The 14,395-nt window shown below is 50.0% G+C and overlaps 2 protein-coding genes across 2 annotated transcripts; one reads left to right on the top strand and one right to left on the bottom strand.

Moving 5' to 3' along the window:
* Positions 1-47: 47 nt before the first annotated feature.
* Positions 48-7,215, top strand: Zbtb39 (zinc finger and BTB domain containing 39). The gene is made up of 2 exons (XM_005397337.2): positions 48-322; positions 1,175-7,215. Exon 2 carries the CDS (start codon positions 1,218-1,220, stop codon positions 3,348-3,350), a length of 2,133 nt encoding a protein of 710 aa, XP_005397394.1. The 5' UTR covers positions 48-322; positions 1,175-1,217; the 3' UTR covers positions 3,351-7,215.
* On the bottom strand, positions 7,163-11,511 carry Gpr182 (G protein-coupled receptor 182). The gene is made up of 3 exons (XM_005397336.2): positions 11,377-11,511; positions 9,737-11,048; positions 7,163-7,579 (listed from the first exon to the last, which is right to left on the bottom strand). The coding sequence occupies exons 2-3, from the start codon at positions 10,937-10,939 to the stop codon at positions 7,547-7,549; spliced, it is 1,236 nt and encodes a 411-aa protein (XP_005397393.1). The 5' UTR covers positions 10,940-11,048; positions 11,377-11,511; the 3' UTR covers positions 7,163-7,546.
* Positions 11,512-14,395: the final 2,884 nt, after the last annotated feature.

Here is a 14,395-nt window from a genome sequence, read left to right as displayed (position 1 = left end):
GCCCGCCGCGCCCTCCGCCCGGGGCGCCCGCCCGGGAGAGCCCCGAGCGGTCCGTGGGGGGCCTGGGGCGCTCCGGCCTCCCCAGGGGGAGTGTCCCAGCGCCCAGCCCTCGCGGATTCCACCCCGCGGAGGGTCGGGCTGTAGGGGTGTCCCCCTCGAAGTTCCCAATGCCCCCTTTCGGCCCCGCTCAGGCTGCCCGGTGCCCTGACCCGCCCCCGTGAATGAGTGGCCAGCGGGGCCAGGGAGATGCCCGGCTGGTACCTAACAATACTCAGGAGGTTGCTGGGCCCCACAAAAAGTTGGGCGTTGTTGGTCGAATCTGGTGAGAGGGCAAAAGGGCTGTGCTGCGGAACAAGCGTGCAAGAGTGGAGAGGGGAAAACTGGCGTTGCGTTAGACTACAGGCGTCTTAGCTAATTAGATGTCTTTCTCAGGGCATTGAGTAAATCTGTTAGTACAGCGTCAGTGCAAGTCCCGTGCCCGAAAAGGGTGGTAAAAGGGAATGTAGCAGACTCAAGTAACAATTTTCTACAGTTGTGTTCTACTTTGCTTTACTTTTTTTGGTTCTGAATGAACTTCGTGCACAGAATACTGGAATTGCCCTGGATTATAGTAAAAGGACCACAGTGGGCATTTAAATCGTAAATAGGGAGGGATGGCAATTCGAGAGTGTGAGGTTTATTTAGAGACAGAAAAGACACAGCAGTTACAAAACTAAAAGATGGCGCCCCCTTAACCCTTCCTCGGTACCTTAGGGAGCTTTGATAATTATGTATGGCATTCAGTGTTTTGGGGGAAGAGAATGTACTCGCTGAGATAAGGAAGTGTGTGTCTAAGAGGACATTCAAATATAAAAAGTTTGAGCCATTTAGGCTGAAAGTGAAATACAGGATTGTGTTTGAGGGAATGCGTTCTACTTAGCCGTCAGGCACTAGCTTGAGGCTCACATCATTTTACTGACTTTTTTAGATCAAGCAAGTCAGATTTTTCGCTCCTTGGGTTTTGTCATGAGTTCTCTGGGTTTGGGTATGTGCAGGAGACAGGCTGTTGTCTTGCTATCCTGGTATTCCTTGCCCCCAGCAGAGTATGTGCGCACCCAGAATGGGGTATCTCCTCCTCCAGAGCCTGTCTTGCGGGTTTGTTTGGCCCTCCATCTTTTTCTCTTGCTATTCACAGATTAACTGTGCTGCTGAGAAGACAGCTTTCAGGAGCTGCTAAGATGGGCATGAGGATCAAACTTCAAAGCACCAATCACCCCAACAACCTCCTGAAGGAACTCAACAAGTGTCGGCTCTCGGAGACCATGTGCGATGTCACCATCGTGGTGGGGAGCCGTTCCTTCCCGGCCCACAAGGCCGTGCTGGCCTGTGCGGCTGGCTACTTCCAGAACCTCTTTCTGAATACTGGGCTTGATGCTGCCAGGACCTATGTGGTGGACTTCATCACCCCTGCCAACTTTGAGAAGATTCTGAGCTTTGTCTACACGTCAGAGCTCTTCACAGACCTGATCAACGTTGGGGTCATCTACGAGGTGGCTGAGCGTCTGGGTATGGAGGACCTTCTTCAGGCCTGCCACTCTACCTTTCCTGACTTGGAAAGCGCTACTGTGGCCAAGCCTCTGAGCAGCACCGGTGAGAGCCAGTCTGGTACTCTGCGTTGTCCTTCAACAGAAGCTGCCCATCCCCTCGGAGAACTCCGGGGCAATGGGGAACATTTTGGTCCTGATAGAAACTATGTGTTGCCAGCTGATGCTGGAGGAAGCTATAAGGAGGAAGAGAGAAATGTTGCCAGTGACACCAATCACAGCCTGCCTCTCCCACAGCCACCTTTGCCACCAAAGACAGAAGACCATGATGCCCCGGCTCCGTTTGTATCTCTTACTAGTGTGGCAGCCCAGCCAGTCCTAGGCTCTGTCAGCACGGGTGTCCGGACCAGCACGAGCTCTTGCCAGCCCTACAAAGTTCAGAGCAATGGAGATTTCAGTAAAAGCAGCTTCTTCACTCCCGACAATGCAGTTGACATCACCACTGGGACCAATTCCTGTCTGAGCAATAGTGACCACTCCAAAGAGCCAGGCTTTGTGCAGATGGATGAGCTCCAGCTGGAGGACCTGGGGGATGATGATTTGCAGTTTGAGGACCCCACTGAGGAGATTGGGACGGTGGAGGAAGTGATTGAGCTGAGTGATGACAGTGAGGACGAGCTGACCTTTGGAGAGAATGACAACCGGGAGAATAAGGCTATGCTCTGCCAGGTGTGCAAGAAAGTTCTAGAACCTAACATTCAGCTGATCCGACAGCATGCCAGGGACCATGTAGACCTGCTGACAGGCAACTGCAAGGTCTGTGAGACCCACTTCCAGGATCGAAACTCTCGGGTGACCCATGTCCTCTCCCACATTGGCATTTTTCTCTTTTCCTGTGATATGTGTGAAACAAAGTTCTTTACCCAGTGGCAGCTAACCCTTCACCGACGAGACGGAATATTTGAGAACAACGTCGTCGTTCACCCCAATGAGCCCCTGCCTGGGAAGCTGGGTCTCTTTTCAGGGGCAGCCTCCGCAGAGTTGAAATGTGCTGCCTGTGGGAAAGCTTTGGCCAAAGATTTTCATGTGGTCCGAGGCCACATCCTCGACCATCTGAACTTGAAGGGGCAGGCCTGTAGCATCTGTGACCAACGCCACCTCAACCTTTGCAGCCTCATGTGGCACACGCTGTCGCATTTGGGCATTTCAGTTTTCTCCTGCTCTGCCTGTGCCAGCAGCTTTGTGGATTGGCACCTCCTGGAGAAGCACATGGCTGTGCACCAAAGCCTGGAAGATGCTCTCTTCCACTGCCACTTGTGCAGCCAGAGCTTCAGGTCAGAGGCCGCCTATCGTTACCATGTCAGCCAGCACAAGTGCAGCAGTGGCCTCGAGGTACGGCCTGGCTTGGGGCAGCACCCAGCCCTCCAGAAGCGGAAGCTGCCAGCAGAGGAGTTTCTGAGCGAGGAGCTGGCTCTGCAGGGCCAACCTGGGAACAGCAAATATAGCTGCAAGGTCTGTGGCAAAAGATTTGCCCACACAAGCGAGTTCAACTACCACCGACGGATCCACACGGGCGAGAAGCCGTACCAGTGTAAGGTGTGCCACAAGTTCTTCCGAGGCCGCTCGACCATCAAGTGCCACCTCAAGACCCACTCAGGTGCACTCATGTACCGCTGCACAGTCTGTGGCCACTACAGTTCCACCCTTAACCTCATGAGCAAACATGTCGGTGTGCACAAAGGCAGCCTCCCACCTGACTTCACCATCGAGCAGACCTTCATGTACATTATCCATTCCAAAGAGGCTGAAAAGAACCCAGACAGCTGACTGGGTCCCAGCACAGCCAGGGGAGTTCCTGGGTGGCAGCCAGGACAGTGATTTTCTGATGGCTGTTGGTCTCTTCCCAGTTGAAGCTACAGTTTTGCCTTGCTAGGAATTCTGTTCTGTGTTGTTTTTAGAAGAAGTACATAGCACATAAGCTGTTACTGTTTTTGAGAGTGCAGCAGCTCTGTTGCATTTACCTCCATACCTGTTCTAGCCCAGGAGGGGCTGTGTTTTTGATTCTTTTGAGGCTGGCTTTGGGGTCTAGTCAAGCAGTTGTGTCAGCTAGATTCCCTTCCCAACCTCCCTAGTTTTAGTTTACGGATAGGTTTTATGCTGCTAAGAATCCAACCAACAGCCTCACAGGATAGAGGAGGTGAAGAGAGGTCCGTGTCTACACTGTGGGTAGACCTTCAACTGGGATAACCAGCTGCGAGAGGGATTTGGGAAATGTGGTCATTCAGCAAGGACTAGTCAGCAGGGCCACTCACCTCAGCTCCAGTGCCAACCCTTAACAGGGAAAAGGTGTCAGGGATGGAGGTGCCTGCCTGCTCTCTGGCCCTGATCTGCTGATCGGCAGTGAAAAAAAATCTTTGGGCGGCAAAGCTTTCTGTTTAGGTTACAAAGCTTTGGGATGAGTCCTTGCCAGCAGGTGGGGTTGGTCCTGTGGTGCTGCCAGGTGCGGCAGCCTGGATGGACAGGAGAGGAGACTCCCTCTTTTCTCCTTATTTCCAAAGAATCATAATTTTGTGGAGTGATGGCCCAGGACATCAAGACTTCCCTGTGAGGCAGAGAGGACAGGGAGCCACTTTGATATCTCTGTCATTTTGGTTGCCTCCAGTGATGTTGAGTTTCCTGGTGGAGAACGGGAGATGTCTCTGACAGCAGCAGCAGCAGCAGCCTTGCCTTGCCTTAATTTATATCCAGTCTCCCACCCAGGAGGGTTTGGCCTGTAATGTAGATGAGAAAACCCAGGAAGTGGTGGAGTGTTGGACTGTGAGCCCTTCAGGATTAAAGGGACCTGAGTAACTGGTGGTGTGTGGCAGGGTGTGCGTTTTGTGTGTCCCAGTTAGGTAACTGGTTTTCTTTGTGTTAGCAGTGCTGAAGCTTTGACAACTCACCTGTGACCTGCTGGTATTGAGCCTGTGTCATTGCATCACCTCCAGGGGGCACTGTTGGATGACAGCTGGTTCAGGCCCTCCTAGGTGGCCCGGTTCCTGTAGCTCTTTGGTTCCATTCTTAGTTGTTCTATAAAGGGGTCTTGCCCAAAGAAGGTTGGAGCGAGAGGGTCCTTGATCTTGTATTCTCACATGGTGGCACCTCAGTAGCTCATACTACCTCACCCTGCTCAGGTGAGCTCTAGGAGTCCCTAGCCTCAGCCTGACACTGCCCCTGGTGGGTGGGACTCAGCAACATTCCAGGATGTTTCACAAGCAAGTAGTTCAACCCACAAAGCCTTTTTGGACATTAATATTTATTTATTGTTTTGTTTTTGTATGCGTATTACCCAGCATCTCTTTTGGGTAAGAGACTTCAGGAAAATAAGTTTCTCCCAAGCAAGTAGCCATATACCAGTGGACTGACCTGGCCAGAGATTTGGGGAGTAGTGATGTAACGAGGGGGAGGCCATGTCAAGCCTTTTAAACAAGTGAATTTTCTTCCTTTAGGCAATGGATGTAAGTTCTAGAAAGTTGGGACCCAGTTAAATTCCCAGACCTTTGATCCTCCTTCTGTCCTGTGATGGAGGAGATTAGGGCTGGGATGAGGGGATCAAGTCAAGTCACATGAAGGAGATTTTTTACACTTTCTTGTCCTTCCTAAATTTAGGTGGGCTCCTGTTCTTGTCTTTACTAAGACACACAGGTGAACCAAAGCTCCATCCCTGTTGGGCCTGCTGCTTTTCTTTCCAACCCTGGATTGAGCAAGCCTTAGAGTTAGAGCGCAGGGCCCTCCGGGGGGCTTTCTAGTTCCCCCTGGGTGACAGGACTTGTATAATGGCCAGTTGAAGGCCCACCTTTCACCGTCTAAACCCAACTTGGAATATCTCACGAGGAAAGCAGTGCTGACTTTTTACACTGACCATTAAGAACTTAAGAAGGGAATCTGTAATACTCGACTACAATCAGGTATCTGCTATTCTTCTGAAGCATGAAGGATCCTCAGACTTGATGAGGTCTGAGCTTTGAATGGTTGGTATGTGAGAGGTGATACTAGAACCCCGTCAGGTAGCCGAGAATGGATAGACACACCGGAGAAACCCTTTTCGTTAGTAGAGGGCATCATTTACGCTGGGTAATTGGTATACATAACCTGAAACTGTGAAGATTTCCCTTTTTGCCAGTAAACCAAAAAGTAGATCCTTGAAATTTTGCCCTTGAAACACTAAACAAAAAACTGCTCCCCCATGATCTCTCAGAGAAGTGGCTGATCAGGGAGACCCAGTTGATCCCAGTCAGACACGTAGCAAGCAGGATCAGTAGCTTGCGAGGCTCAGTGACCAAACCCTGTCCCTCTGGGCATCCCCCACATTCACACATGAGCTTCCTATCCACATGAAGTCATGTTTGCTTCCTCTGCCTCTAGCTCACGCCTTCCTGAGTTGTTTTACTTGAAATGTTATATTGTGGCAAAGGGCACTCTAGGATACCTGGTGAAGGTGTTACTTGACTTCGTTGGTGTTCATTTATTGGATCCTGTTGTTGTCTAGCACTGCCCTCTGCTGTATTACTCTGAAGTTCTGTTTGACCCTTGAATGTTGTCTCTTCTCCTCTTTCCCCGTTTTCTTGTTCAGGACTCAGGACCAGCTACATAATTCACTGAGCCCTCTTCTTCACAGGTTGTTGGGGTTTTTAAGACGGCTATTGTAGAGCGTTAAACCAAATTTGGGACCACTCCCAACTTGTTTGTTAAGGGGAAACAGCAACACTTAAATGGAATACCAGGAAAACCATAGAGGCTACTTATGGCCAGGGGAGAGGATCAATGTCCTGCACTCCAGTGACCCCTGGTGGTTCGTAGGTGCCTCAACACCCATGGGAGTTCTGCTGAACCCTAATATTTGGTTCTAAATTTTAAGTCCTATGGTTCAGTGGCTAGTTGGGAAGAAAGGAGGTGGGGTGGGGGTTGGGCCCAAGTGACCCCTAAGAACCAGGAAGTGGGTAAAGTTCTTTTTCACTTCTGACCCGTCAGCACCACTTTGTTTTTTTTTTTTTTTTTTTTTTTTAAAGCACCACTTTGTTTTCAGGACAAACCTTTGGACTTAGAGATCTTTTCCCCCAGTCAAGTTTTTACTACTGATAAATTTTCTTGCCTCTTGCTGTGTCCTATTTCTCAGACCCCCACACCACTCGACTTCAAAAATGAATTTATATCCTTTATAGATGGACACTGAATTCGTTGGCAGGGGAAGGGGCTGTGTGGGGCAGCCTGTGCCTGCTTGGGGGTCCCCATGTGCCCCTTTCCCTCAACTGTGCACCGAGTGAGTCAGGAAGCGGGGTGCTCACCGCGTTCGTTTCAGTGTGATTATACATCATCAGCTTAACATCAGAATGCAAATGAAACTTCTGATTTTGCTGTTTCTTTAACACTCTTGTCCAATCCACCTATCCTCCCCCCTACCTCTAATAGCTGAAATCTCTTACGAAATGGAGAAGAGGTGTTGATGTCTAACTCCTTCCATTAAATTAATAAGTACTGACCTCCTAATATTTAAGTGTTTACTATCTATTGCTGTAAAGTTTTGTACATTTTGTAAACTTTTTTTCCCAAATGGTAGATGTCTAAAATCGTTGTACATCTGATTCTTTTATATTCCATTGTTCAGCACAAAGTGTGGTTTTTATTTAGAATAATAAAAAAAAAAAAGAAATTTGAAATGGGAGTTCTTTTCCTGTGTCCTGCGAACACGCTCAGATCACGAGCTCCAGATGTCTGAGCTCATCACCCTTTCTGCACCTGGTCCTGCAGATGTCAGAATTCTTTCATGTAGCCTGTTTTTCTTTCCCATAGCTGGAATTCCCCAAGATTAGCGTGTTGACTTGTTTGAGCGGGAAATTAAGTCAAAGACTCAACATTTTCCGGTGTACATCTCTGAGAGCATCTGCCATCAGCCCAGAGAGAGCTCTGGGCCTCTGCAGATAACCAGCTGGACCAGCATTACTTAGGGACTTGGCCAGACACATTGGCTTGCCATTGCTGTTAATTCATGGTGAAGCACTGTGTTTTCTGGTGGAGAGCTGCAAATGCAAAGTGGAGGGGAAAAGGAAGTTCAAACAGGGAAGAGGCAGAGGTCTGACCTAATTGCATGAGGTTGGTACCAATATGCTTCCGCAGAGGAGACAGACCTCTAGCGGGTATGCAGTCGTGTGGTTCATTTGGTCCTAGGGCTCACAGTCCAGAACCAGTTCTCATCGGTGCTCAGTAGGTGTTTGCTGAGCAGAACAGCTTTGCGGCCGTCAGCATAGCCACATCCCACTCTTCCTTTCCCTGGGTGGAGGGGCCCTAAGGAAGTAGTCACACTGCCAGGGTGACAAGTGGTCTTGGGAAATGGCCTCTGTGACATCCTGGATTACGACAGATGTAAAGTTGGATTTCCTTCAGAAAATTCTCAGAGCCTAGGTCAGAGGAGGCGGTGATATGGGTATCTGATCTTGGGTTGCTTTTTAAGTGGGAACAATTTTAATGTGCTTTCTGCATTGCTAGGTTCAACTGTTACTGCACCCTCCAAGTCACAATCCAGGCTTCTCGATCAGGAAGCCTTCAGCTCTGTGTCAGCAAGCAGCCCATGCTCCTCACAGCAAACCAAGGGTCTAAGACCCTTTCACTAGGTTTGGGCCTAGTGAGCCGTGGATGGCAGATGTGGTGTCCCTCTGTACTGCTGACAAGCCTGGGTGTGTGCACCACTGGGGTGTGTGTTTAAATGTTCCCGGAGAGCACAGGCTGAGATGATAAGAGCAGAGGAGATGCTCTCTGGGAGACAAGTTGTTATTCAAAGTTAAACATTCTGGGCACACTGTGTGCTGGAGCAGGACCAAGGAGATAGTCAAGAGATCAGCTATTTCATCCACAAGCTCATACTGTCCACGAACAGGAGGCCAAAAAATGTGGAATTGAAAGGCAGAAACTAGGACCTATTCTTAGGCTTGTACATCAGAGTTTTTCATGTTTATCATCTTAATTTCCTAAACTGATACATGAGTCTTCCAGAGGAGTTACTTGTTAATTAGAGGAATATTTTTATCTATAGAATAAGTGTTAGTTAGTGTAAGTCTCTGGATAGGAAAATAATGAAGACATGGACCAGGAAGAAGTGACCAGTGCCAGAGCTCTTCCCTGTGACAAAACAGGGAATTTTCTACTTTGGCCTTCCCCAATCCTGTGCAAGGGCCCAGGGCCAAGGGATGCAACAACTGCCAGCACCTGCTGCAGGCGTTTTCAAGGCCTGTTCCTGGAACAGATGTCACCTGATATTTTCCTGTCATCTGGAGAGCAAGGGAGCGATGGGGAGCTCCTTAGAGCAGTGCTGGCAAACCTATGGCACACTGCTGCATCCAGCTGTTTGTTACTCACAGCTCTAAAAGGTTCACCATCACTGCCCTAGAAGATAGTGTCCTAGACCTACGGCTGGGAGGCTTGCTGTGAGGAGCATGGGCTCTGAGTGCATGTGTTCTGGGGGAGGAGAGCCAGGACGGACAAAGGGGAAGGGAGGATATCAGCAAGGAAATGGAGTTGTGTTTCCTTAGTGGTCAAGGGTGGACAGACCATCCTGCTGACCCAGCTGCAGGGTGCCTGTCTCTGACCAGCTTCGCCCCACCCCTGCTTCCCCATTCCCCTCTGCTTATCGTGGCACTGAGGATGCACAGCTAGGGAATGTCCTGCTGAGGCCTCCTGGTTCCTTGGCCTCTGGCCTCCTGTCCTCACAACCTGCATAGTAAGTTGGAAGATCAACAAGCACACAAAAAAAAGGAAAGTTTTGTGAGGTTCCTGTGGAGCTCATTTTTTTCCGGCCAGGGTGATTTATGACATGAGTACATCTAGTTTGCTTTGCAGAGCGTCCCTGTAGCCTCAGCTCTCTTGCCAAACCCAGCTGCAGTGCAGAATTCTCAGAGATCTAGAGCCATGGCTGTCTCTTATTTATTTCACTTTTTTGGTGTGTGTGTGTTTCTGTCCTTAGACACAAGGACCAAAGCAAATAGTGCAACACCAAGGAAGGACCTGATCCTTATCTCTCCTCACCCCCTCTGCCTCTACCCACTTCAGTATTTTAAAATATACTCAAAATTGGTGCTGAGTGCTCTGATCTTCTCCCCTATTCCTCCACCCCAACCCTCAATCTCTCATCTTCCCCTCCAGCCTTTTATTTTACCAATGGAGGAGCCTAGAATCTACCTCACCTGGCTTATGACATTGCAGAGTGGAGAGGAGGTATTTTGAGGCAAAGAAGGCGCTGGAAGTTCAGGCTCGCGTTGGGATGGGGCCTGCTGCAGCGGCAGGCTGCCCTCCTTGGTGATGATGATGGAGTGCTGTGTGGAAGAGGAGGAAGAGGAAGCCCGGGCACCTGCCCTGGCCTGATCCTTTGGCAGGTAATGGACCACAGCGTTCAGCAGCCGACCACGGAAACTTGGGCTGAGAAAGTTGTAAAGGATGGGGTTGGCGACACAGTGCAGCATGGAGAAGCAGTCGATGACATCAGAGAAGAAGTAGAGCAGCTGGACCAGGTAGCAGTGGAGGGAGATATGGGTCCCCTGCAGACTGACGAGCAGCAGAATTATATGGTAGGGAACCCAGCAGATGACAAAGACAGCTATGTAGGCACACACCAGTCGGCGGTGGCGCCAGCCCTCTGGCCGTCCTTGCTTCTGAAGCCAGCGGGCTGTGAGCACATTGAAGACCACGATGAGAGGGAAGGGCAGCAGGAAGCCCAGTACAGTAGTGGACAGGGCCACAGTCAGGGCCCATGTGCTGAATGTTTCAAAAGGTGCCGTGAAAAGGCACATGGGCTCAATTTCACCCACCAACTGCATGTGGACCACCTCAGGCAGTGGGATGATGGCGGAGAAGACCCAGACCACTGCACACACGGCCCGCCGCACTCGGTGCTGGTTGTGCTGCCAGAAAGGAGAGGTGCTGGCGAGTGTGACGTAGCGGTCGACACTGAGGCACGCCAGGAAGAATATGCTGCTGTACATGTTGGCAAAGTAGAAGTAATGAGTGAAGCGGCAGGAGAAGTTACCCCAGAGCCAGGTGTAGTGTAGCGTGACCTCCAGCATCCACACGGGCAGGGACAGGATGACGCCCAGGTCTGCTATGGCCATGTTGAGGACATAGAGGTTCAGCAGCCCCACGCGACCTGAGCGGCGCCAGTTGACATAGATCACCAGGAGGTTCTCCACCAGCCCGACCACAAACATGGCCAGGTACAGGACAAAGAGGACCACTCGCTTGGTGTCCTCATTGAGCTCCACATAGCACTGAGACATGGTGTGGTTGAAGAGGTAGAGCAGTTCTGTCCAGTTGTGGATCTCTCTAAAGTAATTGTCAGGTACCACAGTGGGCCCTGTCAAGGGGCCGGGCCCCAAGCTGGGTTTGACTGACATGAGGACCAGCAAAGGCCTTTTGGGAAGCCGATGAGGTTGGAAGAGAAAGGAGACCTTCAAAGCAGTCTGTTCCCCGGTGAGAAGGTACAGCAGTTTGAGAGCTTAGGGTCTGAAAAGGCAAGAAAGGAATGTTTAGCACTTGAACTGTGACTTGCCAGCTTTGACTCAAAAGCAGAGACACTTCATTAAGGAATTTCAGGACTGTTTGTGCCCAACAAGGTTTTTTCCTTCCCAGCCCAGCTGGCCTCTCAGCTCCAGGTGGTTTCCAACCTTCCCCTCTCCCAGCACTTCAATTCTTGGCACTTTGGCATAGGACCTCATTAGGGGCTTCCCCTCTGGCTTGCTATGTGGGCCATAGGTGTGGACTTCCCCACAGCACAACCTTGGTGAGCATTTGTCCCCAATCTTTCTCTTTCCTGAGAGACAGAGACACTCACCTGAATTTCCCTCTGGAGCACCTCTGTCCCGGAGGTCCTGCAGGTCTGGGCTGTTAGGGAGCTGTGAGGAGGCTGGTGGGACAGTGGCTGCGGGGCTGGCTTTGCTGTGGCTTCAGGGCTGTCCTTCCTCTGAGAAGTGGCTATGACTGGCTGCAGCTCTTTAGGAGGGGACTGGGTTTTTTCCTGCATTCACCCAATCCAGTTTGAGGGGATGTCCCAGCCACAGACCCGGGAGTGGTGCAAGCATTAAAATCCAGACTCTTCATTCACTAGCTGTGTGAGGCCTCTTGAAGCCTTAGTTCTTTCCTCTGCAAGATGGGGACAATAGTGGCTGTGAAAAGGCATGGTGTGAGATTTAAACGAGCCATCAGGGTAAAGTGCCAATCGCAGAGCTGACTGGTGACAAACACCTTTCATAAATGCACACTTTCCTTCTCTGGGAAATGGCAGCTCACAGCCCCATTCTCCCATCAGTTTTAATTCCCCTACTCACTAGAACTAGGGTGATAGCAGCTAAAACAAATCTGAAAATCAGTCAGGCTTTTAATGATTCTGATGACCCTGCTGGTTCTCATTTACCCCTGCAGTTCTCCCTTACCCCCCATACGGTTTCCAGCTCCCTACCTTCATTTTGGGACTGGAGATGAGAATCTAGAGGGAGAAAAAAGATTAAAATGTCAGTGGGGGAGAGTACTGGGTGGGAAGGGAGAAAGGAGAACATCATCTTCCCCAGGACTCTGGCTTCTTGGCGGGAGTGTGTGGTGTGTGGCTGGGGTGGAGATAAGGAACGGGATTGGGAAAGAAACCAGACTTGCCGCCTTCTCACACTCTCTAAGCGAGGTGAGGGGTCTGGGCCCATGACTTGTGTTCGTGATGCCCTGTGTCAGTGGGACTAATTGCCTCTCAGTGCACTCCCACCCCAGTTATCTGAGTTGATCCTTGAGACACCACTGTGGAGAGGGAGCATGGGCGTCTTTAACCTCTTTGGGGTCCAGAGAAGCCACACTGCATATGGCAGACCCACTGGGACCTGGGCCCTTTTTGTATGATGTGGGGCCAAGCGTTCATTGGTTGGTGGGGGTCAAAGAGAAGTTTAACCAAGGGGGAAATGCTCACAACATAAAACTAGCCACGTTAAAGCATACAGTTCAGGGGTACACAGCACATTTACATGGTTATGCTAGCCCCATCTCAGCCAAATACCATTAGGAAACTATACCCATTAAGTGATCACTCCCTATGGTATTTCTCCCTGTCTGCAGCCCCTGGCAACCACAGTTCTTTTTTATTTTTATTTTGTCTGCGGCATAAGGATGTTTACTGAGTCCCTCCTCCCTAGTTCTCTTTCTTCTGCACTGTTTCTTGGTTCCATGGAGACTCCAAGTCTGGTGGGCAGTGATGAGATCCACTTTGTGGCCAGCAGGGGTGTCTCCATGGATGGTGGGGGGTTTTCCAATGTGCTGGTGGTTTCTGTCCCTGAAACCACCAGCTCTATAGGGTCCATAGCCACATTCCACACTCATGGCCGGCAGTTCCTCTATACCTCATAGCTTGTTGTAAGCATGGCCAGACTTCAGGATGGGTATGCCCATTTGGCCCCCTCCAGCCACCACACCAACCACAGCTTTGTAGGCAGAGATGACCTTCATAGAGCTAAGAGTAGCTTCACACCTCTCATTTGGTCTTGGGATTGTAGAAAATGAGGGTGACATTGTTCTTGTGGCTTAGTGTAGCTAGCCCTGTTTCACTGGGTTCTCCAGGTAGCACAGGATGGTATCCTCAGGCAGAACGCCCATCAGGAGGACATAGCTAGTGTTGAGCAGGGCCCTCTTGCTGCAGTACTCTAACTAGCCCATGTGGATGGCCTTAGTGTCCACTGACAGCTCCCCTTGCTTCTTAAACCTGTTGTCTTTAATGATGCTCTTGATGTAGCCACGCAGTTCTAGAATATCCAGGGTGTGGCATGTGTGATGACCTCGTGGTATTTCCTGTGCCTGTGGAGCACAGAATGGCACCCTTCCTTTTTCTACGGATTCCAAGGCCAGTGGCAGAGGGTCCATTCTTGAGTGTGGTAGAGAGAGCTGGTAACTCCTCCAGTCTGCTTTCCATGTGGTTATACCTAGTTTGGATATTTACTATAAATAGAATCATAGAACAGGTGACTTTCTTGTGTCTGTTTTTCTTTTGTTTTGCAAGTTTTCAAGGGTCATCCACATTGTAGCATATGTGCTTCCTTCCATTCCATGGCTGAGTAATATTGTACTGTGTGTGCATACTGTATTTTGTTTATGCACTCCAGGAACAGATTTAAAAAAATTGCTAATATACATAACAGTTACCACTTTCACTATTTTGAAGAACAAAGTTCAGTGGTATTATGTGTGTTGACATTGTTGTGCCACTGTCACCCTATCCACCTCCAATGGAAGAGACAGTTTTCATTTTGCAGTTCTCTGCTTATCAGCCCGTCCCTAGATCCAGCTGAAATGAGAAAGCCTGGAAGGAAGGGAAAGAGGGAGGGGCATGAGGCGAGATTCCTTGCCAAATCGGGGAGGTGGTGGAGGCAGCAGTGGTGGTGGTGGATCAGTGATATTATGTGTGTTTACACTGTTACTGTAAGCACCAGAAGCAGCATGACCTTGTGGCATTTCCTGTGCACATGGAACCCAGGACCACACCCTTCCTTTTTCCACAGATGCCAAGGCCAGTGGCAGAGGGTCCTTTCTTCAGTGTGGTTGAGAGAGCTTGTAACCCCCAGTCTGCTTTGCTCGAAGCAGCAGAAGCAGCAATCTGCAAACAATTCCTGGAAATTTACTCTTTTTCCCTCCCTCCACCTTTTTTTTCCCCCCAAAAGTGTAGACAAGACACTATGACCGACAATTAGAAAGGAAGGGAGGTACCAGGGAGGGGGTATTGAGAAGCATAGATAAAGCAGACTACTTCCTAGGGTTGCAGGGGGACAAAGGGATGTGCTTAGACCCTGGAGAGAGAGTGAGACAGGCTGTCCCAAAACCTCCCA

Source organism: Chinchilla lanigera, unplaced genomic scaffold, assembly GCF_000276665.1.
Source record: "Chinchilla lanigera isolate Chin_1 unplaced genomic scaffold, ChiLan1.0 scaffold00057, whole genome shotgun sequence".
Taxonomy (NCBI): domain Eukaryota; kingdom Metazoa; phylum Chordata; class Mammalia; order Rodentia; family Chinchillidae; genus Chinchilla; species Chinchilla lanigera.
The sequence above is the reverse complement of the archived record's forward strand: the minus strand, read 5'-3'. Positions and strand labels throughout refer to the sequence as shown.